The sequence below is a fragment of the Grampus griseus genome (genome assembly GCF_964374135.1).
Source record: "Grampus griseus genome assembly, chromosome: 1".
Classification (NCBI taxonomy): domain Eukaryota; kingdom Metazoa; phylum Chordata; class Mammalia; order Artiodactyla; family Delphinidae; genus Grampus; species Grampus griseus.
Window position 1 is genome coordinate 152,955,809 of NC_139017.1, and position 27,152 is coordinate 152,982,960.

At 46.9% G+C, this 27,152-nt stretch overlaps 1 protein-coding gene across 5 annotated transcripts in view; it reads left to right on the forward strand.

Annotated features, from left to right (window-relative positions):
* Positions 1-1,926: 1,926 nt before the first annotated feature.
* INPP5B (inositol polyphosphate-5-phosphatase B) overlaps positions 1,927-27,152 on the forward strand; it is a 47,459-nt gene continuing 22,233 nt past the window's right edge. For 3 of the 5 annotated variants that reach the window (XM_082656703.1, XM_082656704.1, XM_082656705.1), the window contains exons 1-7: positions 1,927-1,986; positions 2,665-2,729; positions 3,122-3,216; positions 4,065-4,162; positions 4,297-4,326; positions 5,599-5,709; positions 9,824-9,964. In XM_082656703.1, the coding sequence (XP_082512829.1) occupies positions 2,673-2,729; positions 3,122-3,216; positions 4,065-4,162; positions 4,297-4,326; positions 5,599-5,709; positions 9,824-9,964 (532 nt within the window). In that variant the 5' untranslated portion in view covers positions 1,927-1,986; positions 2,665-2,672. Of the gene's footprint in view, positions 1,987-2,664; positions 2,730-3,121; positions 3,217-4,064; positions 4,163-4,296; positions 4,327-5,598; positions 5,710-9,823; positions 9,965-10,122; positions 10,211-27,152 lie in introns of those variants that run through there. The other 2 variants (XM_082656707.1, XM_082656706.1) reach the window with 2 other exon arrangements.

Consider the following 27,152-nt stretch of genomic DNA (forward strand, 5'->3'; position numbering starts at 1 on the left):
TTGAGGAGCACGGGCTCTAGGCGTGCGGGCTTCAGTAGCTGTGGCGTGCGGGCTCAGTAGTTGTGGCTCGTGGGCTCTAGAGCGCAGGCTCAGTAGTTGTGGCGCACGGGCTTAGTTGCTCCGCGGCATGTGGGATCTTCCCGGACCAGGGCTCTAACGCATGTCCCCTGCATTGGCAGGCGGATTCTTAACCATTGTGCCACCAGGGAAGTCCTTGTAGCTGTATCTTTAGTGAGAGGGATTTATCAAGTCCACAACTCTGTGCTAGAGGCTCCCAGGGCCTAGGCCTGAACATGATGCTCTCCAAGGGGACAGGGCCTTAGCCCCATTCCCAAGGAGAGGCTGGGATTTGTCTGGAAAAACAGAACAGTCTCCTGTCTGACCCCCATCAAGTAGGAGGACCCCAAAGTCCTGCAGGGACAGTTTCTTCATCTATAAAAATGCCCGGTCCCGTCTACTTTTCCCAGATCCTCCCCAGACTTTGACACAAAGAGGGGGGCTGGAATTGGGGTTCCCCTGCTTTCCTGCAATGACCACCACCCCCTTTATCTTTAAGGGTCTAAATCAATCCCCTTTCTCCTCATCCCCCACGCAGCTTTGAAACCAAATTCAAATAAACTTGAGCTCCATTTATGCTGTGGATATTTCCAGGAAAAGAAGAAGATTGGGAAGAAGGTGATGTCTGTTTCTGGAAGAGATTTGCGTATACAAACTTGAACTGGTCACTAAGGCAGCAACTCTAAGCTTAGGGAAAAGGAGTGAGGATGGGTTAGAAGTCACATGCTCACTCTTTTCCCTGCACTTACCCTTTAGTTGGGGTCAAAGCTTGAGAGAAAGAGTATTCATTAAGATAATTCACTAATTCAATAAACATGTTCTGAGGGTCAACTGTGTCCCAGAAACTACCCGGGGGTGATGAGGAAAAGATACAGCCTGTCCTCAGGGAGCTTACAGCTTAGTGAAATGGCCAATAGGCTGGGAGAGGCCGGTCATGACTCCCTGATCTGAGCCCTTTTTGTCCATCTGGAGCAGCCTGCTTATCTTAGGTGGGAAATCGAGGCCCCAAAGGAGGAAGACCTTGCCCAGGTGCCTGTGGCCAGTGCATTGGGGGAAGGGGCCGGAGAACAGCAAAGTACAGCCTCAGGCTGTCCTGAGAGCTGAGTGGCCCCCTCCCCTGAACTCTTTCCTCCCTGAGGAGAGAGGATAGAGCCTCAGCACAGTACTGCATATGAACAGGATCACACCCTTTACAATGTGCATTCTCATCCTTTATCCCCAAACAGCCCCATGAGGCAGGCGGGACCAGGTGCTCCTGTCACACACACCTCACACACACAGCGCTGAGGCTTAGGGGGGAAAGGGAGGCATGTGGCAGTGTCCATGGCACCGAAGTTGGAGTCACACTTTCAGTTGAGGCCACTTTGCTAGGTGCGAGGCCTTGGTCAAATTGCTTAATGTCTCTGAGCCTCAGTTTCTACACCTGGAAAATGGTGTAGTGGTTCTTCACAGTGTTGTTCTCCTTTAAGCTAGGATGGGGTAGTTAGCTGGGGAGGAAGCGTTCCAGTAGAGGCCAGTGTTGGCCTGCCTGGAGTGAGAGGAGTTGAGGATGAAACTGAGAAAGTGTTTTTCCTTAAAGTGACCATCTTCCTTCCAGGCCCTGGGAGGGGAGCTCTGGCCCCATGACTTCCAGGACCGAGGGTGAGCCGAGGGCAAGTACTTAGGAAAATCTTTCCGGAATAGGGAGCCCAGGGTAGCCCAAGACCTAAGGAGTTAACGGGGGCAGGGAAGACCCCACCCCACCCCACCCCACCCCACCCCCGCACTGGCGTGGGCAGGCTGGGCCTTGCAGACTGGCTGACCGTCGTGTGGCGTGGTGGCTTCTGGGAAATGTAGTCTCTGGCTGGGTCCCGGGGCCGCGGTGTTCCGCACACCCAGCAGCGGTGACAGCTCAGGAGGTAGGCGGCGATGGCAGAGGTGTGGGAGCAGGTGCGGAGCAGGGAAACCAGGGCGGGGCTGGGCAGGAGGGACTGGGCAAGCTAAGGGCTGGGACCCCTGTCCTGATGCTGTCAGAGCCGGACACTCTCGGCCTTCGGCTGACGCAATGGGGCCTGCTGGGCTGGGGGAGGGCCAAGGAGTAATGGGACACTTTCCCATCTCCAGGGAAAAAGGGACAGAACTGGGGTCCTTGTTTAGGATGAGAGCTCCCTTCCTGAGATACGTGCAGATACACCCCTGACACTGCCCAGAGAGGTGCCAGCAGGACTAATACTGCTCCCCAAAAAGGAAGGCAGAGCCCCATCCCAGGAGCAATAGGACTTGTCCTCCTCTCCAGTAATGGGACAAGGCACCCCACGTCCAACAAATAGACTGGACCCCACTTAGAAGCGACTGGATGCCCTTCAAGACAAAGGGCGGTACAGCAAATTGTACCTCTCACCGGGGGCAAAGGGATGGCCCCTCTCCCTAGAAACTGAAAGGCTCATTCTCAGGGGAAGGGGGAGGGGGAGGAGGAGGGAGCGGATGAGGCCTCCTCCGCCTTCTCCCAGCACAGAGCCCCTCCTCCCTGCCCCCAGCCCTCCCTCAGGCAGCTCCATAACCTCCTGAGTGACTTGTTGACCTAAGGGGCTCCCATCTGCCCTCCCCCGGGGCGTGTCTGCTCTGCAGGGGCCAGCATGGACCAGTCTGTGGCGATCCAGGAGACCCTGGCTGAGGGGGAGTACTGCATCATCATATCCTTCCCTGCGGGTGCCGAGCTCCCAGCCCCAGGGCCTGCCGTGCCTGGCCTTGGGAAGTGGAATGGCAGGTGTCTACGTGTCTGTCTGCTTGCCTCCCTCTCTCTGTGCCTTCAGGGGGAGATGGAAACCTGTACATACTAAGCAGTTAGTCCTGGACTCTCTCCCGGGTGCTTTAAATACTCAGTTATCCTCCCACCCCCTGTGACGTTGGGGGTTACTCTCCCCATTTCACAGATGAGGAAGGGTGGGAGAGGTGAAACCACAGAGTGAATCTGTGTGGGTGAGGGTGGGGCGGGGCAGGGCAGGGCAGGGCAGGTGGGGTGGGCTGGGTTGGGCGAGGCCTGGGGCCCGGCTCCCTTTTGGTTTGCCTTGACCCTGAGCTGCAGGCGGTGCAAGGAGCGCTGTGTGAGGGAGAGAGCAGGCAGAGCCGCCTCCTGGGACTCGTGCGTTACCGCCCGGAACATGGTGGCCAGGAACATGCGTCAGTGACTGGTTCAGTCCTTGCCTCTCTGGCCCTGGGTTTGATTATTCTCCACTGTCCCTCCAGCTGGACTTCATGCCCTCTAGGGCAGAGTCTGAGGCTTCTAGAATAATTGTAATAATGATAATAGTTTTTGACCACTATAGGCCAAGCCCTCTGTAGTCTTAGCTCATATAATCCTCAAAATTTGATGAGAAAACTTCTCAAGAAGATGGTTGAACATACGCTCCAGATCTTGAGCCCTGTGGCCTGTCTTGGGTTGAAATTCAGGCTTTGTTACTTCCGAGCCATGTCATCCTGAGCAAACCTCAATGTGTCCAGACTGAAGATTAAAATGAGTTACTACATGTAAAGTGTTTAAAATGCTGTGAAGCACATAGAAAGGGCTCCATAAATGTTGCTAGTAATACCCACATATTACACAGAAGCAGAGAGAGAATAATTAATATTTATCAATGGTCTCACAGCCAGAAGGTGAACCTCAGGGTCTCAGAGCTGGGAGGAGCCTTAGACATTTTTGAACCCACCACCCTCACCTTACAGATGAAAAAGCTGAGGTTCAGGGAGGGAGTGGGGAGGCTAAGATTGCCCTGTTCTTGTCACTTGCAGTGCTAGAACGCACAGGGGGAGATCAAACATGGGTTTTACTAACAAGGCAGGGGCTCCCCGAAATGAGGCAAGTTCAGCTTTGATGACCCAACAGTCTCTGGTGGGTACCATGAGCAGAGAGGCATGAGCACAGCCCCAGGAACCAAGGAGAGAGTGCGAGCACCCCGAGGCTTCCCCGATGGGCCTGAGGGACGACTAGACTACAGGCCCCCTGTCCTCACTCTGCTTCCTGCCCTCAGTCTCTTCCTGTACACACACCGGAGGATGGCCGTTACTGGGGATGATGTCTCCTTGGACCAGATCGTGCCGATCTCTCGGGATTTCGCTCTGGAAGAAGGTGCCACAGGGGCCTGGACAGGATGATCCCTCTCCTCTGGGGTCCCGGGTCATTTCTGCCCTTGTTGGAGGTGGGGCGTTGGGAGGAAGGATGATGCTCAGTTGCTAAGGGCCCTTTCGTTTCCCTGCCCGCAGTGTCCCTGGATGGTGAAGTCTACTTTCTTGGTGAGTGGTCCTTTCAGTCTGAGTCCCAGTTGGGGCAGGGGGAACAGAATCTGCAGAGAGAAGAGTGGTGTGAAGTAAAAGCACTTTCTGATCGTCTCACTGTGGCACGCAGGACCCTGCAGGATGAGGCCCCGGTCATCTCTCCAGTCACTCCTTTCCCTGCTTGCTGCACTTGGAATCCTCTGCATTCCAAGCATCTCCAACGTGACACGTGTTCACCACGGAGCCCCTGCACACGCTACTTCCTCCTCTTGAAAGCCCTCACTCCTCTTTTCGCGTAGCCAGTTATCCTCCAGGGCTTCAGTTCACACTGACTTTCCTCGGGAAGCCTTTGTTGAACTCCTGAGAGTGTTTGTATCCGAAAGTGTTTGTATTTCACTCATACGCATTCCTTTGTCTCGTCCTTACCGCCTCTCTGTCACCCACAGTGATTTAATTATTTATAGAGGCCTATCTAATGTCGGTGTTCTTTGCTGGACTGCAGTCGTAATAGCAGAGGTAGTACTAATAATCATAGAAATGAATATTTAATCAATGATGACCTCGCGCCAGGCACTATGCTAACGAGCTTTACACACATCACGTGCTTTCCTCACAATTCTGTGAGGTCATCACTGCTTTCATCCCCATTTTATGGACGAGGTAATGGAAGCCCAGAGAAATTAAGTAATTTAGCAAGTGGTGGGACAAGGATTCAGACTCGGAATCCAGTCTCTGGAGCCCACGCTCTTGATCAGTCTGCGGCATTGCTCCTACTCATTCATTAGTTCAGCACATGTTTTGCGTGCTCGCCATGTGCCTGCTGGGTGCTGAGGTTACGCTATGAGCCAGACACCATCCACACTCCAGCTCCCTGAAGACAAGGCCATGTCTGATGTCTTCAGCGTGGTGTTCCCTGTGACTAGCGTGTGTCTGGCACAGTCAGGGAGACTGACTGACGGACGGCCCCCCTGTCCGCCTCTGTGTGCTTTTCATTCCACTGGTGGGGCAGGGGGTAGACTACAGGTTGAGAAGTTGGTTTCTTCTGGCTCCGTCCAGAAGGCTACGGTGAGGCTTACTGAATTTTCAGAGCTGAGGTCCACCCCCTTTGTAGACTGAGGGTGATGTTAATTTGAAGCTGGGGGTACAGAGGGCTCCCTTATTGCCCCAGCTTAAGGGTCAAAGGGGCTTTGGGAGCTTGGGCTGCTGACGTTCCATGCTGGGGGCTCCAGTCTAAAGATGCACCTAAGCATCCTGGAGGCCAGGGGCTCATTTCCTGCCTCCCCTGTGCAGGCTCAGATGTCACCGTCCAGCTGGACACAGCGGAGCTCAGCCTCGTATTCCAGCTCCCCTTTGGTTCACACACCAGAACGTTTCTCCAGGAAGTCGCCAGGGCCTGTCCAGGTAGGTAAGACCACAGGCTCCCGGGGGAAGGGGAGGCTGGGCACTGACCTCCCCACCACCAGTTGACTTTGCACCCTTTGGACTTACACTCTACAGTTTCTGTGCCCTCTCAAAGCTGCTGGCACGAGGCCACCGTGCCCCCAGGCCACCAGCCAGCCATGATGTTTGCATTTCTGTTTTCCCGTTTCTGGACCTGAGTCTTAACGCCAGCAGGGCCCCTTTGCCCTCCCTGCTCTGGGCAGGGCTGCATGGGGTGAGTTGTGATTCTCATGCAGAATCTTTTACAAGTTAGCGGGGTCAGCAGCTTCTAGAGGCCCACCTTCCCTCTCCCTGACAACCACAGCTAGAACCAAGGGAAGTCTGTCATAAGAGCTCTCCTGCCCTTGTACCCTGCTCTGTCCCCCACCACAGCTGAGAAGATGGTCTAGCTTTAACTTAACAGTGAGAAGTTAGTGGCCTCTAGGGCAGAATTTGTTTAGACTGGGCGATCAGCCAGGCAGGTAAAGAGCAGAGAATCAGCCAGAGAACATGCAAATTCTAGCCACCAGGCACTGGGGCTTAGCTGTTTACCCAACACTGTCACTTACTTCCTTTCTAGCTAACATCCTGGCTCTGCAGGAATCCGGGGTGGGCTCCCCTTCTATCGTGGTCTCCTCATGGAGCCTGAATGTCTGGGGGCTCCAACTTAGTTTGCCCGGTGTGCAGGAAGGGTACTGACTGTTGATGCAAACTGGGCAATGTGGGAAAAGGAAACAATATACAGCCTTGAATGCTGAGTTAAAGGGTTGATTCTATAAGCAGGGGAAATTTATCTCCAAACCTTCAACTAATAAGGATAACCTGTTTTATGATTATTATTGGTAGTTGTTGGAGAAGTAATAACAGTAGTAACAGCAAAGAGAATGGACTTTGAAGCTATACAACCTCTTGCATTTGAAGCCTATCTTTGCTGGTCTTTAGCTGTGTGACTTTGGGCAAACCACCTCACCTCTCTGAACCTTGGTTTTGTAGAGCTTTTTTTTTTCTCCCAGTTTTATTGAGCTCTAATTGACATATAGCATTGTGTAAGTTTAAAGTGTACAGCATAATGATTTCACTTACATACATCACGAAGTGATTTCCACAATAAGTTTAGTGAACATCCATCATCTCATACAGATATACAATTAAAGACGTAGAAAAAAATATTTTTTCCTTGTGGTGAGAACTCATGATTTACACTCTTAAAAACTTTCTTTCATATAACACAGCAGTATTAAATATATGTATCATGTTGTTGCACCCCTAGTACTTATTTATTTTTCTTTTTTGGGGGGGGTGCATACCATGCGGTTTGTGGGATCTCAATTCCCCGACCAGGGATTGAACCCGGGCTGCGGCAGTGAAAGCCTGGGATCCTAACCACTAGGCCACCAGAGAACTCCCTATTTATCTTATAACTGGAAGTTTGGACCTTTGACTGCCTTCACCCAATCCCCTTTTCCCCCACTTCATCCCTCCCTCTGGTAACCACAAATCTGATCTCTTTTTCTATGAGTTTGCTTGTTTGTAGACTTCTATATGTAAAGAATATCTTCCTCACGGAATTGTGAGAATTAAATGAGGTAATACATGTGTAAGTGCCCAGCACATAGTAGGAGCTCAGAAAAATATTTCCTTAGCTAACATTCATTGTGGACTTATTGCGTGTTAGACACTGTTCTGAGGACTTTTCAGCACATTATCTCATTTTTCTTACCACAGCCGTTCAAGGTAGGTATTATCAGTGTGTCCATTTTACAGGGGAGGGAACTGAGGCTCAGGGAGGTTAAATGCCTTACCTGAGTACATAGCTGGTAAATAATAGAGCCAGGATTAGACAGGATTAGAGAGTCTCCTCCAGAGACTGAGCTCTTGAGTTTTGCTCTAATGTGTCCTAAGCTCATGCCAACCCATCCCATCTACACTGCTCAGGGAAGACTTCGTGTAGGAGGTGATGTTTAAGCTGAGACTTGAAGGATGAGTGAGGTTTTTTCCCAGGCAGCCAACATGGGAAAAAAGACAGTCGGAGTTAAGAGCAGAGCACTGGGTGGGATTGAAGTTGGGGTGGGAGGAGGCTGTGGAATGAGCTGAACCAGGACAGGCCAGCAGAGACAGCGCATGAAGGGTCTTAAATAACCATCAAAGAGCTTGGATTTTGCCCTGTAGCTTGTGGGGAGCTGATGGAGCTTTAAACTGAGGAATAACGAGGCAGGATTTGCACTTTAGGAAAGTTCCTCTGGCAACTGGTGCAGAAGGGGAGAACCTAGAGCAGGGAGATCAATGGGAATGTATTGCAGTGGTTCAGGCATAAAAAATGAGGCTTCGACCAGGGCCCAGTCATGGGGATGGGGAGGAGAGGATGGACTGGAGAGATCAAACTGATGAGAATGAAGGCATCATGGGAACACTGAGTTTGGGTTGTGTTCACAGCTTTACTGTCTGTGGTTACAACAGTGCCTGCCATGTAGTAGGCACTTAACACATATTTGTTGAATGGATGAACAGAGCTTGGTGCCCGGCTGTGAGAATGAAAGAGAGGGAGTAGTCGAGGATGATTCCCCTCTTTTAGGCTTAGGTATCTGTCTGTCGGTTCCCTTCCCTGCTCTTCCTTCCGGGGTCCACACCTGGGGTAACCAGCAGGGAAACTGCACTAACTCAGCTTCTTTGAGCAGCTATCATGATGTGGACTTCCTCTGGGAGGGGTCTGGGTGAGAGGGGACTCTCAGAGATGACAGACTCTTGGGAATCCACCTGCCCAACCCTTGCATTTTACAGATAAAAGGACCAGAGTCCGGGATGAGGTTACAGGTGAAAGGAACTAGTTTTTCCCCACCCAGTCCTTGGTGGGTAATGTGCAGCGCAAAAGGTCAGGGAGTGGAAGTGACTTGGTCAAAAGATCACAGTTAGAGGAAAGAATTAGCCAACATTAATTGAGTACCTACTGTGTGCCATGTATTTTTCTAGACAGCAACAGACAACAACGATGTTTTTCTGTTTAGTCTTTTGAGCAGTACTAAAGAGTATCCTGTTTTACAGATGAGTAAACTGACAAGAGAGTAAACTGACATTTTAGTAACTTACCCGAGGTCATTCATTAATGGAAGTTAATAGGACCAGGTTTGGAACCCCAGGTTATAACTCCAAAGCCCATGGAGTCCAGAGATTTCAGTTCAGATCCCAGCTCTGCCACTTCCTAGTTGTGAATGTGAACAATATATTTTATTTCTATGAGCCTTGGCTTTATTATTTGTACCGTGGAAATACGAACTTGCCTTACTACTCCAAGAGTTTTGTGAGGATCAGATGGGTTAATGGCATGTAACTGCTGAAAATAATTTAAAAGCTGTGTCTGGGAGTGCCATAGTCAGTCCTACGACCCAAGTCTCTTCATTTATGATGCCCTTGCAAATCCAATTCAGTTCGGTCAGGTTCATGCTGTTCTACAAGGAGAACAGGCAGGATAGCATAGGAAACAGCAAGTGTTTAGGAATCAGGCAGACCTGGGTTTGAGTGAGAGGCAGAGAAGACCCAAGAATTTCTAGGAAGGAAGAGTGGCAATCTGGTTCAGAGGGAACCAGAGGACTCGTCTTGAAGGCATATTTCATAGCAGGCACACTGCTTTTACTTAGAGTGTGTTTTTTTGGGAGGCTTGCGAGTTGCTGATGGAGATTATGGGTAGTTAAAGCCCCCAACCCGCTCCCTAGTACTAACATGTATTTGAGTTCCCACACTGCCACTCACTCTGCGACCTCAGACTTCACCTCTCTGAGCTCAGTTGCCATGGGATAATAGTTGCCACCGGATAATCGTTCCCTTGCTCCTAAAGTTAGTTGTGAGAATTAAGGAGCATAGACCTTGGCACGTAGTTACCACCAGGTCGCAGGAGTGGTGCTTGTCTATCTTGGTATAGCACTTTCGTTTTCATGTTTATTATTGTATTTGAATCTCAGGCCCACACTGTGCGCCAGGGAAACAGGCTTGGAGCCTCCCCGGAGAGGCTGAGCGATTTGCTCACGGAGCAAATCCACCTTGCGGAGGTGGAACCGGCTCTTCAAGTCCGTGGCTCAGTATTCCCTCCTTTTTCCTTCCACAGGTTTCAACACCAAGGCCCTAGATCCTAAGTTTCTGTGGCTGTCTCGCTACAGGCGCAAGGAGCCGGAGCCCGAGACGCCCACGCCGCGCGGCTGGAACTCAGCCCAGGGCACCCGGCCCGGGCGCTCTGGAATTGGCGGAGGCAGGTATCGATCTCGGAAGGCGCGAAGGGGATTGGAGGAGGCCAGGCTTCAGGGGCGGGCCCCGTTCTCTTTGGGGGCGGAGCTATGGAGCAGCCCGGCCTTTGATTGGCGAGGGTGGCACGCGGGGGCGGGCCCCTCTGGGGGTGGAAACGGGGGGCGGGGCTCCGGGCGGCGTGATGAAGAGCTTGAGGAAGCAGGCAGGGAAATGTCTGCCGCCGCCGGCTCTCGGGAGCGCGAATCTGCAGGTCAGGCGGGCGGTGGGACGCTGGGCTGGGGCTCCGGGGCGGTGGCGGGTCAGACCCTCGGGCGGGCAGGGTCTGTGGGTTGGCTGGCGGACGCTCGGGGCAAAGACCAAGGTCCTGGCCCTACGGAGGCGGAGACATTGGGGCTGAGGTGCTGTGGGGATGTTAGTTATTCTTAGCCGAGCGTGATGAGGGCAGGCGGGGGCCAGTGAGGTACTCAGGAATCCCGAGGCCGGGGTTTTGGTAGTACTAAAGCTCCGTTCCTGACTTCGCTGTGTGACCTGGGGCGGGTGGCTGCCCCTCTCTGAGCCTCAGTTTCTCCATCCTGACCTTCGAGTTTGACTTGTGTGGAGGTGCACTCCCCATGACGGAGCCTTCCTTTGGGTGAGGACTGGTGTGTGTACTGGGGCTGCCTGGCTGTCCTGTCGGTCCTCAGCCCATGTGAGAGATTGGGCTGTGCGCAGACCCGGAGTCCAGGAGAGCCCTGTCCACCCTGGGCCTGGAGGCCACAATGAGGTTACAGGTGAAGGGGATTAGGTTTTTTTTTCCACCCAGCCCTTGGTGGATAACGTTGTGCAGCACAAAAGACCAATTGTTGAGCAGGAGGTTGTCTTCTGGAGAGTGAGAGGCCCAGGGCTGAAATTTGGGTCAGGCTGGTGCTTTGGGAGGACCTGCAGACCTCTGTTTTCTGTCTAGCTCCTAGGTTTTCTGCCCGGGGCTCCCTGGTATTTTTTTTCTCCTGGGTGTGCCCATGCAGCTCCTGTTACGTCTGAGCTTTGGCATGACCACTAGTACCCACTTGTGCCCCTTTTCTCAGCCGTTTGCTAGGGAACTGTCAAGTAGCCGTGTAAGTGTGGGCCGGCGCTCCACTTGCTCTTAAAAGGCTTGGAAACTATGAGAGGCTGGGGGAATAGCACGTTGCACAAGTTTGTAAAATGGGAGGAAATGAAGCGAGCAAAGGACTTCCTCCGTGTTCGTTCTTTTCTTCCATTGCAGCCTCTGCAAGATACAGTCGCAGCACACGATGGTGCTGATAGTTTGCATCTCTCATGGGCTTAGCTCACTTGAAGGGCTGATCTTGAGGGAGCTGTTGCATCAGTTTCCATGACATTCTGGGCTCTGGTACTGGGACAGGTGAGAGCTTAAGATTAAGTACATATCTTCCCCTTGCCCCTTCGAAAGGGCAGCATCCAGACAGTTGGCAGAGGACAGGCCCGATGGCAGCAGAAAGAGGTGGGTTCTGTTTTCTCAGCCAGCCCGCCAGAGCCTGTTGGAGCGCTTCATCTCCTAAGTAGAGGGAGGTCTTCTGTGAGAAGTCGGGGCAGCTGTGAAGCAGTTATCTGCCGCTGGGTGATAAATGCAAAGTGATCTCAGAATCTTCTGTGACCTTTCAGAAATCCGAAACTAGCCACTTGCTGGTGAGGAGTTACTGTCAAGGTTTTGGTTTCATTTTTAATTTGAAATGATTTGTCCCCATCGTAATACCTACAATAAGTGGGGTTACACTACTAGATGCTAAGTTGCTCATGTTAAAATTGGTAAGAAATGGCACCAAGCCCTCAGTTCTGTTTCGGTCAGCTCTGTTTCCAGAGTTGCTTTGGCCTCAGAGGAGAGTCACACCATCTACAACAGGTTGGGGAACCCTTTGGGCCTCCTCTGGATGTCCCTGAACCCCAAGGGAAACAGATAGCGAATTTGATGCTTCCTATATGCATATGATCAAAATTCCCACGTCCTGATAGCCCAGGGGACCAACCCAAAGACTGCTTTAAAATGCTGTTTGTGACGCTCATCAGGAGAAACAGGGCTTCCGCAAGGAGCTGACAGTCTGACAGAGAGGGATCTGGTGATTCATAGTAAGAGAGTGTGGGGTCGGCTCAGCAGGATGGGGGGACCTTGTGAGGTGAGCCAAGGGTAAGAGCCCCTCAAAGGCCTAGGTATTTGGGGGGCAAAGTGAAGCTGGCTTTCAGTCCTTGCCTTTGTCTTGGTAGAAAGGAAAGCTCTCACGTGGATGCATCTCTCCAAAAATGTCCATTCTTTTCCTTGATTTGTCTTTCCTGCATTCAGGAGTGTCAAGCCAAGCTTGGTAGGAATTGCAGAAAAGTGAAATGCAGAAGTTTTAGATCGGGGTTGGTGTCATTTCAGTTTCAGACCGGGATCTTTGAGCTAAGTTGTGATGTTGAAGTGAGATGTAAAGCTTCTGGTCGAGTGGCAGCCTGTTCCATCTGATTCTCTTGGCCTCTTCAGACTCCTAGACCTTGCATGGGTCTCAGACAAGTAGCTGTTTTAAGTAGGGGCTTTTCTGCTTCTTCACTTATTTAACTGCTCTTCTTGGTGTAGCTTTTTCTTTCCTTAAAAAGAAATAAGGAGAAATGCCTTCCTGTTTCTGTCTAACAACTGAAGGTGCTCTTATCCCTTGGGGAATCCTTCATCGGGCTCAGTACTCACCCATGTCATTGTATAAAATATTCACCTGCCTCATCCCAGACACATGCAAAGCCCTGGAGCTGTGTTCTGGAGGATTCTGAGCTATGTACTAGAAAGGAAACAGCTACTCAGAAGTCCCATTGGACTTTTCTGGGCTAATTTAACAACATGGCAACAACAAACAAATTTTGATGTTTTGAAGTGGTTTTCTTATTCCATGGTTGATTCAAAGCGAGGAAGCTTGGTAGTAACTCAAATTCAGAATGAGATGTGCTATGAGTATTTTTTCCCTTGGACCCAAGAAATAAAGCATTAAAGTCTGTCTGGCCTGAGAAAGGAAATGAATGCTATTTATAACTCAGGGTAGCATAAAGGGTAACCTAGATTACCAGGGCAGAAGCCAGTGAGAATGTCGGAAAAACAGCCCCTGGGTTAGTCAGTCTCCTTGCTCCCCCGTCTCTTAATAAGTAAAAGCTGTGTGACCGACGTACCCTTTTAGCACAGAGAAAATGAATTTTCCTAGATGTTTATCCTACACGTGGAAATCTTGCCCATCATCTCCACCTTTGTGGGAAGCTCTGCAGGCTCCTAAGCAAATTAATTTGGCCCACTTGGTTCCTTTAAACAAAAGAGAACTGTGTTCCTTTTTCTTCCTCCTTCTGTCGTTCCCTTCTCCGTTTCCCTCTTCGTCGCATTTAACCTTTTGTTTGTTTCTAGAACAGGAGAACCCCCTGAAGACTTTTCTTGCCCTCAGAAAACAGTTTGTTGTGGAATTCTACAGTGGGAGCCTAGAGCAAGCGAGGTGACCCACAAACGTTCACTTAGAAGGGGTGCTTTGCACAGAAAAGTCCTCGGGGACAGAAGGTTCAGGAAGAGGGAGACATCAATATTTATTAGCAGAAACACAGTTTTGGGACATAGAAGCTCACTGGCTCGCTTGTTTTCTTTGCGGCTTAAAATCTACTGTAACAAACTCGTAGATTTTACAGGTGGTGCATATGTGAACTAAAGCTCCAAATGTGAATGATGAGGATTTGAACAAAGTGTACGTCTACGTGGCTGGATACTTTAATATTTATTTTTGTTACTGCACCTTGGTATCATACTGGACATGTCTCTTGACTTTCCTCTCTTCCATCTGTAAAATGGGAGTGAATGTTTGCCTTCTAGAAGGTCTCACAGGACCGAAGGAATGCTAATTTAGGGGTGCTTTCCTCTGGGAAGCACATTTAGGAATTGCAAATGCCCACCTCTAAGAGCTTAGAAACTGGCTGCCCTCTTCAGGGCCTTTCCTAGGCTGGTTTCTTCCAAATTACTACGTTCATTCTCTTCCTCACTCCTTCCCTTCCTCCAGTTTCTTTTCTATCAATATAATCACTAAAAACCTCAGTCATCCTTGACTCTTCCCTCTCCTATGTCTAAATAACCTCCTATGTCTAAATAACCAAATTCTGTCCATTCTTTTTCTGCAATTTAAAAATTTTTTGAAAATTAAAAAAAAAATTAAATCCGCATGGTTCACGTTGGTATCCTCTTACTTGAACTAGTGCAGTGGTGTCCTTACAAGTCTTCCTCCCCTGTCTCCTCCTCCCTTGGGGCTTGCCTTAGAACGACTTTTATCATGCCCTACTGTTTTGTTTTGTGAACTTGAATGCTGCGCCAGTCCTTGTAGCCTGAGGAATAAAGTTCAGATTCTTCAGCACTGCATTCAAGTCCTGCGTGGTCTGGCCTCAGCCCCCCTTCTCGAGTCTTATCTTCCCCAGCTCACCTTCATTTCCTCTTACTTCAAACCCGACTGCTTATTATTTCCGGGTAAAACCCTCTGCTTTTTCATCTCTTTGTTGGCTGTTCATTCAGCTACATTTTTACAGGCTCGAACTTGCTGCTTTTAGTATTTTGCATCCTCTCTCCTCCCCAAATGCCAGCCTAATGCCTCGTACATCAGTAGGTGCTCAAAAATCTGTTGTCTTTCGAACCCTCTAGACTCATACATTTCCTAGCCCGAGTGATTTGTCGCCTGAAGGACATCTGCCCCCTTCCTCTTTAAGTGGGCTCTGTACTTCTTTCCACCCCCAACCCTTCCTGGTTTGCTCTTGCCACTTCTCTTTCAGCTTTATCACCAGACCACAGACAGTTCACAGAAGGCCCAGTGAAGAGAGAGCCTGGAGGAAAAAGTCATCTCTCCAGTAGCCTGTGACCACTGCAGCCTGTGGCTGAAAAGTAATTGCACAGTCGTCGTCTTTCTCCTTGAGCTAAACCAGTGATATTTAGTCCTTGCTAACCTAAATTGGATTCGCACAGGGGACAACTTGGATTCTGAGTCCAGGGCTTAACAGGTTTGCAGGGCATGGGATGTGTTTTTAGAGACGTCTCTGCCCATGTTAATTGTTAAAATCTGTGGTACTTTTTTTTAAAGCCATGAGATTATGGGAAATGTTTAAAATGTTAAAAAAATGAAAAGAAAGTGAGGAAGAGAGAAAGAAAAGGGAGGGAGGGAAGGAGGAAAGGAAGAAAGGGACTAAGAAGCATAGTTATTTGATTTTTAAAATTTATTTATGGCTGTGTTGGGACTTTGCTGCTGCACGTGGGCTTTCTTTTTTAGTTGCGATGAGCGGGGGCTACTCTTTGTTTCGGTGTGCGGACTTCTCATCGCGGTGGCTTCTCTTTTGTGAAACACGGGCTCTAGGTGCACGGGCTTCAGTAGTTGTGGCGCATGGGCTCAGTAGTTGTGGCTCACGGGCTCTAGATCACAGGCTCAGCAGTTGTGGCTCACAGGCTCCAGAGCGCAGGCTCAGCAGTTGTGGCGCGCGGGCTTAGTTGCTCCGCGGCATGTGGGATCTTCCTGGACCAGGGATCGAACACGTGTCCCCTGCATTGGCATGCGGACTCTCAACCACTGCGCCACCAGGGAAGCCCTCTTTCCGTTCTTTTTAATGCTGGGTGCCCCGTGCTATGGGCTTCTCTCAAGAGATCCCTGCCCTGTGTGTGCTATGTACTTAGCTCTCCTTTGGAGTCAAATCCAAACTCCACGTGGCATTCAGAGTCTCACAGTTTGGCCTTACATATAATAAATATCTATTTCTAATAAATTAAAAAAATAAAATTGTATTTTTAAATAAAAATTGATTACTGTTATGACTATTATCATTAGCAGTTTACATTTCTTAAGCACTTACTGTGGGTCTGTGGGCCTCACCCTGAGCACAAAAGTTCTGTAAGAGGATGTCCATTATTCAGATGGAGAGACTGAGGCTTGGTGAGAGTAGGTGACATGCTTGTGATCACTCACCAGGTCCGTGACAGAATAGAATTCAGGTCGTCTGTTTGAATCTGATGCCTGAGCCCTAACCCCAGCACTCTTCTTTTGTATCCCCTGATGCTCCTCAAACAAAACTTTTCATTTCTACTTATTTATACTGCTTTTTGTTACTTATTTCTGAGCACATCATAATGCTGTCTCTTTGTGCTGAAATTATTTCCTCTGCCAGAAATGCTTTCTGAACCCCACATTTTTCTGATAGTTAATATAGTTTTTGATTAAGAGCACAGACTCTTCACCCAGATTCCCTGGGTTTGAATCCTGGCTGTACCATTTATTAGCTTTGTGTTCTTGGACAGGTTACTTAACCTCTCCGTGTTTATCTCAGTCTGTAAAGTGGTGATAATAACGCCACATACCTCATGGAGGAGTTGTGAAGATTAAATACACGTACAGAGGTTAAAACCATGCCCGGCATGCAGTAAGTCTTAAGTATTTGCTATTAATATTATTCATGGTAATATTACTATCATTGTTATCATTAACGCAGCCTGACTTGGATTCTGGGTAGCTGAATCGGGATCTGTTTATCTCCTTGTAAAGTGAATGAATCTCTTACTGGTATGTGTTGCCCTGTCTTGGAGAGGCCATGGGACGGCCCCCTAGTGGTGTGTACATAGCATTGAGAAGCGTTAATCCTGCTCGTTTGAACTGCTGGCTAATTTGCTCACATGGTTTTTTTTTTTTCTTTACATCTTTATTGGAATATAATTGCTTTACAATGGTGTGTTAGTTTCTGCTTCATAACAAAGTGAATCAGTTATACATATACATATGTTCCCATATCTCTTCCTTTTTGCATCTCCCTCCCTCTCACCCTCCGTATCCCACCCCTCCAGGCAGTCACAAAGCACCTAGCTGATCTCCCTGCGCTATGTGGCTGCTTCCCACTAGCTATCTATTTTACGTTTGATAGTGTATATATGTCCATGCCTCTCTCTCGCTTTGTCACAGCTTACCCTTCCCGCTCCCCATATCCTCAAGTCTGTTCTCTAGTAGGTCTGTGTCTTTATTCCTGTCTTACCCCTAGGTTCTTCATGACATTTTTTTTCCTTAAATTCCATATATGTGTGTTAGCATACGGTATTTGTCTTTCTCTTTCTGACTTACTTCACTCTGTATGACAGACTCTAGGTCTATACACCTCATTACAAATAGCTCAATTTCGTTTCTTTTTATGGCTGAGTAGTATTCCATTGTATATATGTGCCACATCTTCTTTATCCATCCATCCGATGATGGACACTTAGGTTGTTTCCATCTCCAGGCTATTGTAAATAGAGCTGCAATGAACATTTTGGTACATGACTCTTTTTGAATTATGGTTTTCTCAGGGTATATGCCCAGTAGTGGGATTGCTGGGTTGTATGGTAGTTCTATTTATAGTTTTTTAAGGAACCTCCATACTGTTCTGCAAGAACACTGCAAGAGTGTTCCCTTTTCTCCACACCCTCTCCAGCATTTATTGTTTCTAGATTTTTTGATGATGGCCATTCTGACTGGTGTGAGATGATATCTCATTGTAGTTTTGATTTGCATTTCTCTAATGATTAATGATGTTGAGCATTCTTTCATGCGTTTGTTGGCAATCTGTATATCTTCTTTGGAGAAATGTCTATTTAGGTCTTCTGCCCATTTTTGGATTGGGTTGTTTGTTTTTTTTGTTATTGAGCTGCATGAGCTGCTTATAAATTTTGGAGATTAATCCTTTGTCAGTTGCTTCATTTGCAAATATTTTCTCCCATTCTGAGGGTTGTCTTTTGGTCTTGTTTATGGTCTCCTTTGCTGTGCAAAAATTTTAAGTTTCATTAGGTCCCATTTGTTTATTTTTATTTCCATTTCTCTAGGAGGTGGGTCAAAAAGGATGTTGCTGTGATTTATGTCATAGAGTGTTCTGCCTATGTTTTCCTCTAAGAGTTTGATAGTTTCTGGCCTTACATTTAGGTCTTTAATCCATTTTGAGTTTATTTTTGTGTGTGGTGTTAGGGAGTGATCTAATCTCATACTTTTACATGTATCTGTCCAGTTTTCCCAACACCACTTACTGAAGAGACTGTCCTTTCTCCACTGTACATTCCTGCCTCCTTCATCAAAGATAAGGTGACCATATGTGCGTGGGTTTATCTCTGGGCTTTCTATCCTGTTCCATTGAGCTATATTTCTGTTTTTGTGCCAGTACCATACTGTCTTGATTACTGTAGCTTTGTAGTATAGTCTGAAGTCAGGGAGCCTGATTCCTCCAGTTCTGTTTTTCGTTCTCAAGATTGCTTTGGCTATTCGGGGTCTTTTGTATTTCCATACAAATTGTGAAATTTTTTTGTTCTAGTTCTGTGAAAAATGCCAGTGGTAGTTTCATAGGAATTGCATTGAATCTGTAGATTGCTTTGGGTAGTATAGTCATTTTCACAATGTTGATTCTTCCAATCCAAGAACATGGTATATCTCTCCATCTATTTGTATCATCTTTAATTTCTTTCATCAGTGTCTTATAATTTTCTGCATACAGGTCTTTTGTCTCCTTAGGTAGGTTTATTCCTAGATATTTTATTCTTTTTGTTGCAATGGTAAATGGGAGTGTTTTCTTGATTTCACTTTCAGATTTTTCATCATTAGTGTATAGGAATGCCAGAGATTTCTGTGCATTAATTTTGTATCCTGCTCCTTTACCAAATTCATTGATTAGCTCTAGTAGTTTTCTGGTAGCATCTTTAGGGTTCTGTATGTATGGTATCATGTCATCTGCAAGCAGTGACAGTTTTACTTCTTCTTTTCCGATTTGGATTCCTTTTATTTCCTTTTGTTCTCTGATTGCTGTGGCTAAAACTTCCAAAACTATGTTGAATAAGAGTGGTGAGAGTGGGCAACCTTGTCTTGTTCCTGATCTTAGTGGAAATGCTTTCAGTTTTTCACCATTGAGGATGATGTTGGCTGTGGGTTTGTCATATATGGCCTTTATTATGTTGAGGAAAGTTCCCTCTATGCCTACTTTCTGCAAGGTTTTTATCATAAATGGGTATTGAATTTTGTCCAAAGCTTTCTCTGCATCTATTGAGATGATCATATGGTTTTTCTCCTTCAATTTGTTAATATGGTGTATCACGTTGATTGATTTGCGTATATTGAAGAATCCTTGCATTCCTGGAATAAACCCCACTTGATCATGGTGTATGATCCTTTTAACGTGCTGTTGGATTCTGTTTGCTAGTATTTTGTTGAGGATTTTTGCATCTATGTTCATCGGTGGTATTGGCCTGTAGTTTTCTTTCTTTGTTACATCCTTGTCTGGTTTTGGTATCAAGGTGATGGTGGCCTCGTAGAATGAGTTTGGGAGTGGTTCTCTCTCTGCTATATTTTGGAAGAGTTTGAGAAGGATAGGTGTTAGCTCTTCTCTAAATGTTTGATAGAATTTGCCTCTGAAGCCATCTGGTCCTGGGCTTTTGTTTGTTGGAAGATTTTTAATCACAGTTTCAATTTCAGTGCTTGTGATTGGTCTGAAATCAAAGAGGAAATCAAAAAATACCTATAAACAAATGACAATGGAGACATGACGACCCAAAACCTATGGGATGCAGCAAAAGCAGTTCTAAGAGGGAAGTTTATAGCAATACAATCCTACCTTAAGAAACAGGAAACATCTCGAATAAACAACCTAACCTTGCACCTAAAGCAACTAGAGAACAAAAAAACCCCAAAGTTAGTAGAAGGAAAGAAATAATAAAAATCAGATCAGAAATAAATGAGAAAGAAATGAAGGAAATGATAGCAAAGATCAGTAAAACTAAAAACTGGTTCTTTGAGAAGATAAACAAAATTGATAAACCATTAGCCAGACTCATCAAGAAAAGGGAGAAGACTCAAATCAACAGAATTAGAAATGAAAAAGGAGAAGTAACAACTGACACTGTAGAAATACAAAAGATCGTGAGAGATTACTACAAGCAACTCTATGCCATTAAAATGGACAACCTGGAAGAAATGGACAAATTCTTAGAAATGCACAACCTGCCAAGACTGAACCAGGAAGAAATAGAAAATATGAACAGACTGCTCACATGGTTTTGCAAGTTCTTCTAGTGTGCTGGAAATGGGACGCCAAGGCCAGTGACTGAGGAGATAAGCAGGGACACCGCCTCCGAGACCCGTCTAGTAGATGCTCAGGAAGGGCAGGACTTGATCTCCACCTAGTAGTGACAGCCACACACTTACACAACCCGTGGAGACCATGGTGGTACTTTGGCTTTATTATCCAAACGGACTTAATCCTTCTCTCCATATAGTACTTACCCCTAAGAGTTTATAGTTTTATTGAAGATGTTGTGCTCATTTGGCAAAAGGGGAGGCTGTGGAGTCTAGCAGATCTGGCTTTTAATATCAGCTGCACCATTTACTGGCCTGGCTCTGTGTCCTTGGGCATGTGTGCTACCTGCTCTGGGCCTCAATAGCTTTACTTGTAAAAGGAGGCCAGTAATCAGAAATAACACGTGAAGAACTTAGCACAAGCCTAGCTATTCGGGGGGACTTGATAAATGGCAGTCATTATTATCAAAGCAGTGGGAATGAGAAGAAGTAGAGCAGAGGGAAGAGAACTAACCGTTCCTGCATATGGTGCTGTGTACCAGGCATTGTCCATGGCTCTTGACCCATTAAGAATTTCATTTGGGCTTCCCTGGTGGCGCAGTGGTTGAGAGTCCGCCTGCTGTTGCAGGGGACACAGGTTCGCGCCCCGGTCCGGGAAGATCCCACATGCCGCGGAGCAGCTAGGCCCATGAGCCATGGTCACTGAGCCTGCACGTCCAGAACCTGTGCTCCGCAACGGGAGAGGCCACAACAGTGAGAGGCCCGTGTAACGCAAAAAAAAAAAAAAAAAAAAAAAAAAATAGAATTTCATTTGTTTATCCTTTCGGCTTCTATGTAAGTTCAGTGTGTTATCCTCATTTTACAAATGACGAAACAAATTAAGTAATTTGCTTGAGGTTTCCTATGAGGTTATGGATGGAGCCAGTGAAATATCTAGGTCATTTTATTCCAGAGCCACAGGGCTTTTCCAAAAACACTCTAATTTCCCTTAAAGTTCCAGACAAGTCATATAGACAGGAAGGCGTTCAGAATTCGGAGAAATGACTGCTGAGCTTTAGTGTGGTTGAGGAGGGCTTGGTGATGGAGGGTGGAGGAATTGAGGCTGGACTTTGAAGCAGAAGGGCCAGAAAGTCAGAGTGAGGGCGATGTGCATGGGGAACCTGTCTGTTTAGAATCGGCTGTCTTTGGGTGGTGGATGGCGAGAGAGAGCAGGACCAGTTTGCAAAGGGCCTCTTGTGTCAGTCCAACGAGTTTGGACCTTCACCTGCAAGTAGTGGTGTAATACTGAAAGTGTTAGAGCAGGGAGAGATGAAATCAGTGTCTAATCTGATTAGACTTTGGCCAAGTCCAAAGACAAAATTGGTAAATCGGGTAGGGAGAAGCAGGAAGATCTCTTAGTTGGGAGGCTCTTGAGGTAACAGGTGAGGAGAGAGGATGGCCTGGAGGAAGGCAATTGTGAGAACGAAGAGATGGATGGCTGACTGGCTCTGGGGAGCTAAGGAGAGGGGTGAGCGAAGGGCCGGATGGCAAACCGGGCCGACAGGGCGATGATGGTGCTGGTGACAGCAGGGGGAGCTCAGGGGCTGGCCCAGAAGTCAAAGCACAGCTTTACCTGGGAGCCACCCGTGCACAGAGCATCTTGTAGAAGTACCCAGTGGACAGTGCAGGGCCTGAACTCAGGCACAGCTGGATAGCTCTGTTTAGAATTGGGTGTGATGGCTGATGGTTCTTGTAGAAGAGAAGAACAAGATCTAGAGCTGCACTGGCCAGTATTGTAGCCTCTAGCCACGTGTGGCTATTTAAATTTACTCTAGGTAAATAAAAAATTCAGTTTCTCATTCACTCTTGCCACGTTTTAACTGTTCAAATGTAGCTAGTGGCTACTGTTTTGGGCAGTGCAGTTGTAGAACGTTTCCATCATCGATCGGGTAGCACTGGTCTGGATCTTGGGGAGTACCTGTAAATAACTGGGGGACCTGCAGTGGGGAAGCAGAGCAGGAGGAGGAGACAGAAGGAGCCATTGAATTAAGAAATAATGTTGCTGCCTCTTGGGCAATTCTCAAAAGAAATAGAGTACTTGGATTTTGGTGTGAATTTGCTTTTTCTCCTTGTGTGATGTCATGTTTTTGGAAAAGCCCAGACCCCAAGTCAGTGGCAGGCCTGGCTATAAAACATTGAAATGGAGGTCATGCCTCCTGTCTTTGTTTTGTAGATCTGGGCCTTCAACAGGTCTGGTTTGGCTTCTAGAGGACCTTTTGGCCATGCAGTGAGGGGTGGCCTCGATTAACCATAGAAAAGAAGACAGCAGCCATAGGAGGTGGATACTGTTATCTTTGTTCAGTTCAGGAAGCAGAAGCTTAGAGAAGTGAGATAACTTGTTCAGGGTCATACAGCTAGTAAGTAGGGCCAGAAATGGAATCTAAGTCTGACTCCAAAGCCTGTATATGTTGATATATATATATATATATATATATATCTTTATAATATATATATTTTATATATATATTACATATATATCTTTATATAATTATAGTACATTTATATATACATATATACAAATACATCTTATTTTAGCTAACTTTGAAAGTACCTATAAGCAAAAAGAAAAAGCAATCCTATCACCGAGAAATGACTACTGTTGACGTTCAGTGTATACTTTCCAGACTTTCCCATCTGTATATGTATTTGGCTAAATTTATATATTTATAAACGTGGTATATATGTACATAGACACATATTTCAATCCTTTCTGATGCATATAGGCCACATTCTTAACTACCACCTTTAATTCCTTATCAGCATTTCTGAAGTCCTAAAAGCTCTGAAGGTGGAAAATAAATTTTTTTTGTAAATTTGGCCCAAGCTCACTTTGGCAGTAAGATTTGCTTGAACTGACAGGAGGCTATTTATAAGCTTTATTTATCCCACTAAGCGTTACTACTCATAAGTTGCGCTGAGGAACTCCTAACGTTACTGGTTTCTGGATGTTGCCTCTGACTGCTGGGGTGCTGTATAACACGGTACAGGTTGTGTATTATCTTTCTAAAATGTCCCAAATTTTGAATTCCAAAATACACTTGGCTTCAAGGGTTTCAGATAAGGGATTGTGGGTCTGTATTAGGTTATAGTGCTGCCTGGGCGAAGGAAGGAGCCTCCAGGGTCAGTGTTATCTATTTAGCCAGGCATGTGAGAGGGGTTTGGGTTCTGTAATATGTGCAGTGCAATGCACAGAATTCGCAAGAGAAATGGAACACTTTCTACTTCTGTACATCCAGATCAAGGTTGCAGTTGTCGCTCTGGTTGACCTATTAGGTATACTCTTACTCAGAAATGGTTTCAGTTGTAGGTGTGAAAGGTGGTCATCAGAAAGCACCCAGAAATGACTGTGAGCTTAACCGCTGCCCTGAGGTTGTTTGCTCAGTGTGTGTTTACTGACTGCCTGTTATATTTCATGTTGCCGTAAGCCAGGGGCCACAGAACAAGAACATTAGCCCCTGCTCCCAGAAGCCTGTGGTCTAGCTAAAGAGGAAAGCTTGATAAAAAGAGTTAAACACGGTTACAGGGAATTCCCTGGCGGTCCAGTGGTTAGGACTCGGTGCTCTCACTGCCGGGGCCGGGTCTGATCCCTGGTTGGGGAACTAAGATCCCACATGCTGTGCAGCTCGGCCAAATAAAATTAAATAAGCATGGTTACAATTATGATAAATGCCTTGATAGAAGTAAGCACTGGGTAAGAGTAGAAGGAGAGGGCCAGAGAGGGCTTTTCGAAGGAGATGACTCCTGAGCTGAGTCTTGAAGGGTGAGTTTGAAGTTCGATACATGCAGGTGGGTTTGAGGGTGGTTAGACTATGCCCAGCATCGGGGCGGGGGTGGTGGTGAAGAGGCAACATTTAAAAAGATAAATGGTTGCCCCCTGCCCCGGTCGCTGCGCGGCTTGTGGGATCTCAGTTCCCCAACCAGGGATCGAAACCGTGCCCTCGGCAGTGAAAGTGAAAGCGCCTAACCAGAGTCCTAACCACTGGACTGCCAGGGAATTCCCTTAAAAAAATAAATGGTTTTGATGTGACTGGATTGGGGGCGAGAGAGGAGTGGTTTGAGTGGGGGGTGGAAGATGGGCCTGGAGAGGTAGTCTGGGGCTGATTATAAAGGTCCTTGTATGTAATACTTAGAGGTTTGGGTTTTACTACAAACGTGTTAGAAGTTAAGGGATTTTACACACAGGAAAGACCTGCTCAGATTTGTGTTTCCTTCTAGAGGTTGTCAGTATGCACTGGAGGGGGTGAGAATGGTGGCAGGGAAATCACTGAGTGTGCTCTCCAGAAATATTAAGGGCCCAAACTAAGGCATGGCAGTAGGGATAGGAGAGAAGTTCAGGTATGAAAGTATTTAGGAGAGACGATTTGTAGGACGTGATGACCGAACATGGGAAGAAAGGAAAAAAAATCCCTGATGTCACCTCTTCGATTGGGTGACAAGGGACTGCAGGTCTGAGGTTGGAAAAAGGGCAGCGTGGCAGTAGGGAAGCAGAAGAGGAGGAAGGGCAGGAAGCTGTGGCCGGAGAGGGGACCGTGGGGCTGTGCGATGATAAACTTGGTAAAGAGCTGCTGACAGCCAGCTTCCGTACCAGATTCAGGAGGGAAGAGATTCCGAGAAGACTGCCCTGTGGCTGGAAATCCCCCCAACCATGCCTTAACATTTCCTTACATGAAGTCATGAATGAAGATGTTCTAGTTCTTGCTGGACGGAGTCCAGAGAGAGATACGGGGTCGGGGCATCAACGAGACGCAGGTCAGCAAGGTGGTTTTCCAGTCACTACACTGCCCACTCCTGGACGGAAGCCCAGTCCACGGGACAAACCACTTGTCCCCAGGAGATGGCCTGACGGAGTCCTCAGAAAGCACTGACATGCAGAAACAACACCTAAGCATTATTCCTAAGTTTGCCTTTGCACGTTGTAAAGCCCTGTGAGATATTTTTTAAGTCCCTACTTTATAGATGAAGAAAGTAAGACCCGAAGAAAGGAAGTAACTTGTCACACAGGAAGATGATAGTAGAGCTAGACTTCAACTTAAGTTTCCTGACACTTGCATTTGACGCCTTGAGTACCTGCTATGCACCTGTGCTGCTCCAGGTCCCTGGGAAATAGCATAAAGATGACAAAGTCCCCACCTCATGGGGCTTACACTTTAGCAGAAATAGCATGCAATAAACCGATGAATATATATAAGATTTAATATCAAATGGTTTAGTATTAAGGCATAGTCTTGTCCTCAGTAGGCTTACTGGCCAACTGGGGAGACAGTTACAACACACAGCAATCAAGCCTATTGTGGGAGAAGTACAGGGAGCTATGGGAACATCTGTGTCAGGGCATCTGACCAGTTTGGGAGGAATCAGAGCAGGCTTCTTAGAAGAAATGGCCTCTAAGATATATCTATACCAGGGGTTGGCTAACTACATTCCCCTGGGCCAGATCCAGCCTGCTGCCTGCTTTGGTACAGCCCATGAGCTAAGAATAGTTTCTACATTTTTTAAATGTTTGAAAAGAATTAAAAGAGAATAACATTTTGTGACGTGGAAATTATATAATATGTAAACATCTGTGACCATACAGTTTTATTGGCATACTGATGCTTATAGCTGCTTTTACACTATAATGGCAGAGTTAAATAGTTGCAGAGACTATGTGGCCTGCAAAGCTTAGGACATTTACCCTCTGGCCCTTTACAGAAAAAGTTTGCTGACTCCTGGCCACAGGATGGGTAGGAGTTAGCCACGGAAAGCAGAGTGAGGAAGAAGGAAGTCGGTTTCTGATGGGATCTTTGTATAACTGCAGTAACTTTAGTATACTTGGCGTATGGCATTCAAGGAGGTAGGGGGCTGTGGTGAGTGATGTGTCTGGAGAGGTGGGCAGGATCCAGACTGGGAAGAGGCTTGGCACCCGTATTAAGGGGCTTGGATTTATCCAATGGCGAGCTTTTAAAAGGTTTTAAGCCATGTTGTCATTTTTTCAAAAACTCCTCTGGCCACAGTGTAGAGATTGGATTAGAGAGGGTGGGGTGAAAGAGGAAGCAGGGAGACTAGTTGAGGTCTCCCTCAACTAGTTCCAGGGAATTGTTGGTAACCCTAGGCTAGTATAGTGATATTGGGGATAGGAGTATATTGATTGATTTGAGAGGCAATTTAGGAAGCAAAATTGAAAGCCCTTGTTGATTGATTGGAGGCATTGAAACGTAACTATTTTCATGTTTCAAATGATCGTGTTTTCTTTTTCAGCTCCAGTGTTTTGTTTGTTTTTTCGCGTTCTTGTGAATGCATGGTTGACAAATCCATGTTTAGTAATAGTCTTCAGAGCAGAATTCCTTAGTGATGTTTCATGCCCCTGGTGCTCCTTGTACCTTGTGGATCGAAGCAGCATCTTTCTGTGGCCTCTTCATGCTGTTCCCTGTTGACAAGGGATCTGGCTTTTAAGGAGCAAAGAAACAGTAAATTGGCAGATTGATTTTCCTTTTCCAGTTTGTCTTGATTTAACAACTTTCCCCAAATATTTCTTTGTTGCAGGTCCTTGGGCTCCTTGGTTTTCAAGGTGCTGCGTTGACAATGGCAAGCACTTAGGGTCTTCCCAATTTTACTTCTCTGACCCTTGCCTTTTTCCTCCTTGGAATTTAAATCTCACTTGCAGTAAATGGTAATAACATCGCTACGTTATATTTTATAATATGTTGCGTGGCTTTCAAAGTGCTTACTCGTGTCTATTCAATCCCTACGATAAGCCTGAGAGGAAGGCAGGACAGGTCAAGTTACTGAGATCAGAAGAGGCTAGATGGTTTGCACAAAGTCAAAAGGTTAATAAATAGCAGAGCTGGTGATAGAACTTAGGTCTGCAGATTTCTTAGCTTTTTGTTCCTTCTATAATGCACTCCGTCTCCAAGAAAAGGGGGTCAAACTAGCTGGGACAGTTATGTTTTCAGTAGTAAAGACATCTGGATGAAATACTTTTTATTCCCCTCTCTATCCTGCTCTCTGGGAGCTTCATCCAGACACCAGCCTAGGCCTTTCCTATGGTTTCAAGCAATATGAAAACCACCAGTCATTCCCAGACTACAGTTTGAGAAGCTGTGG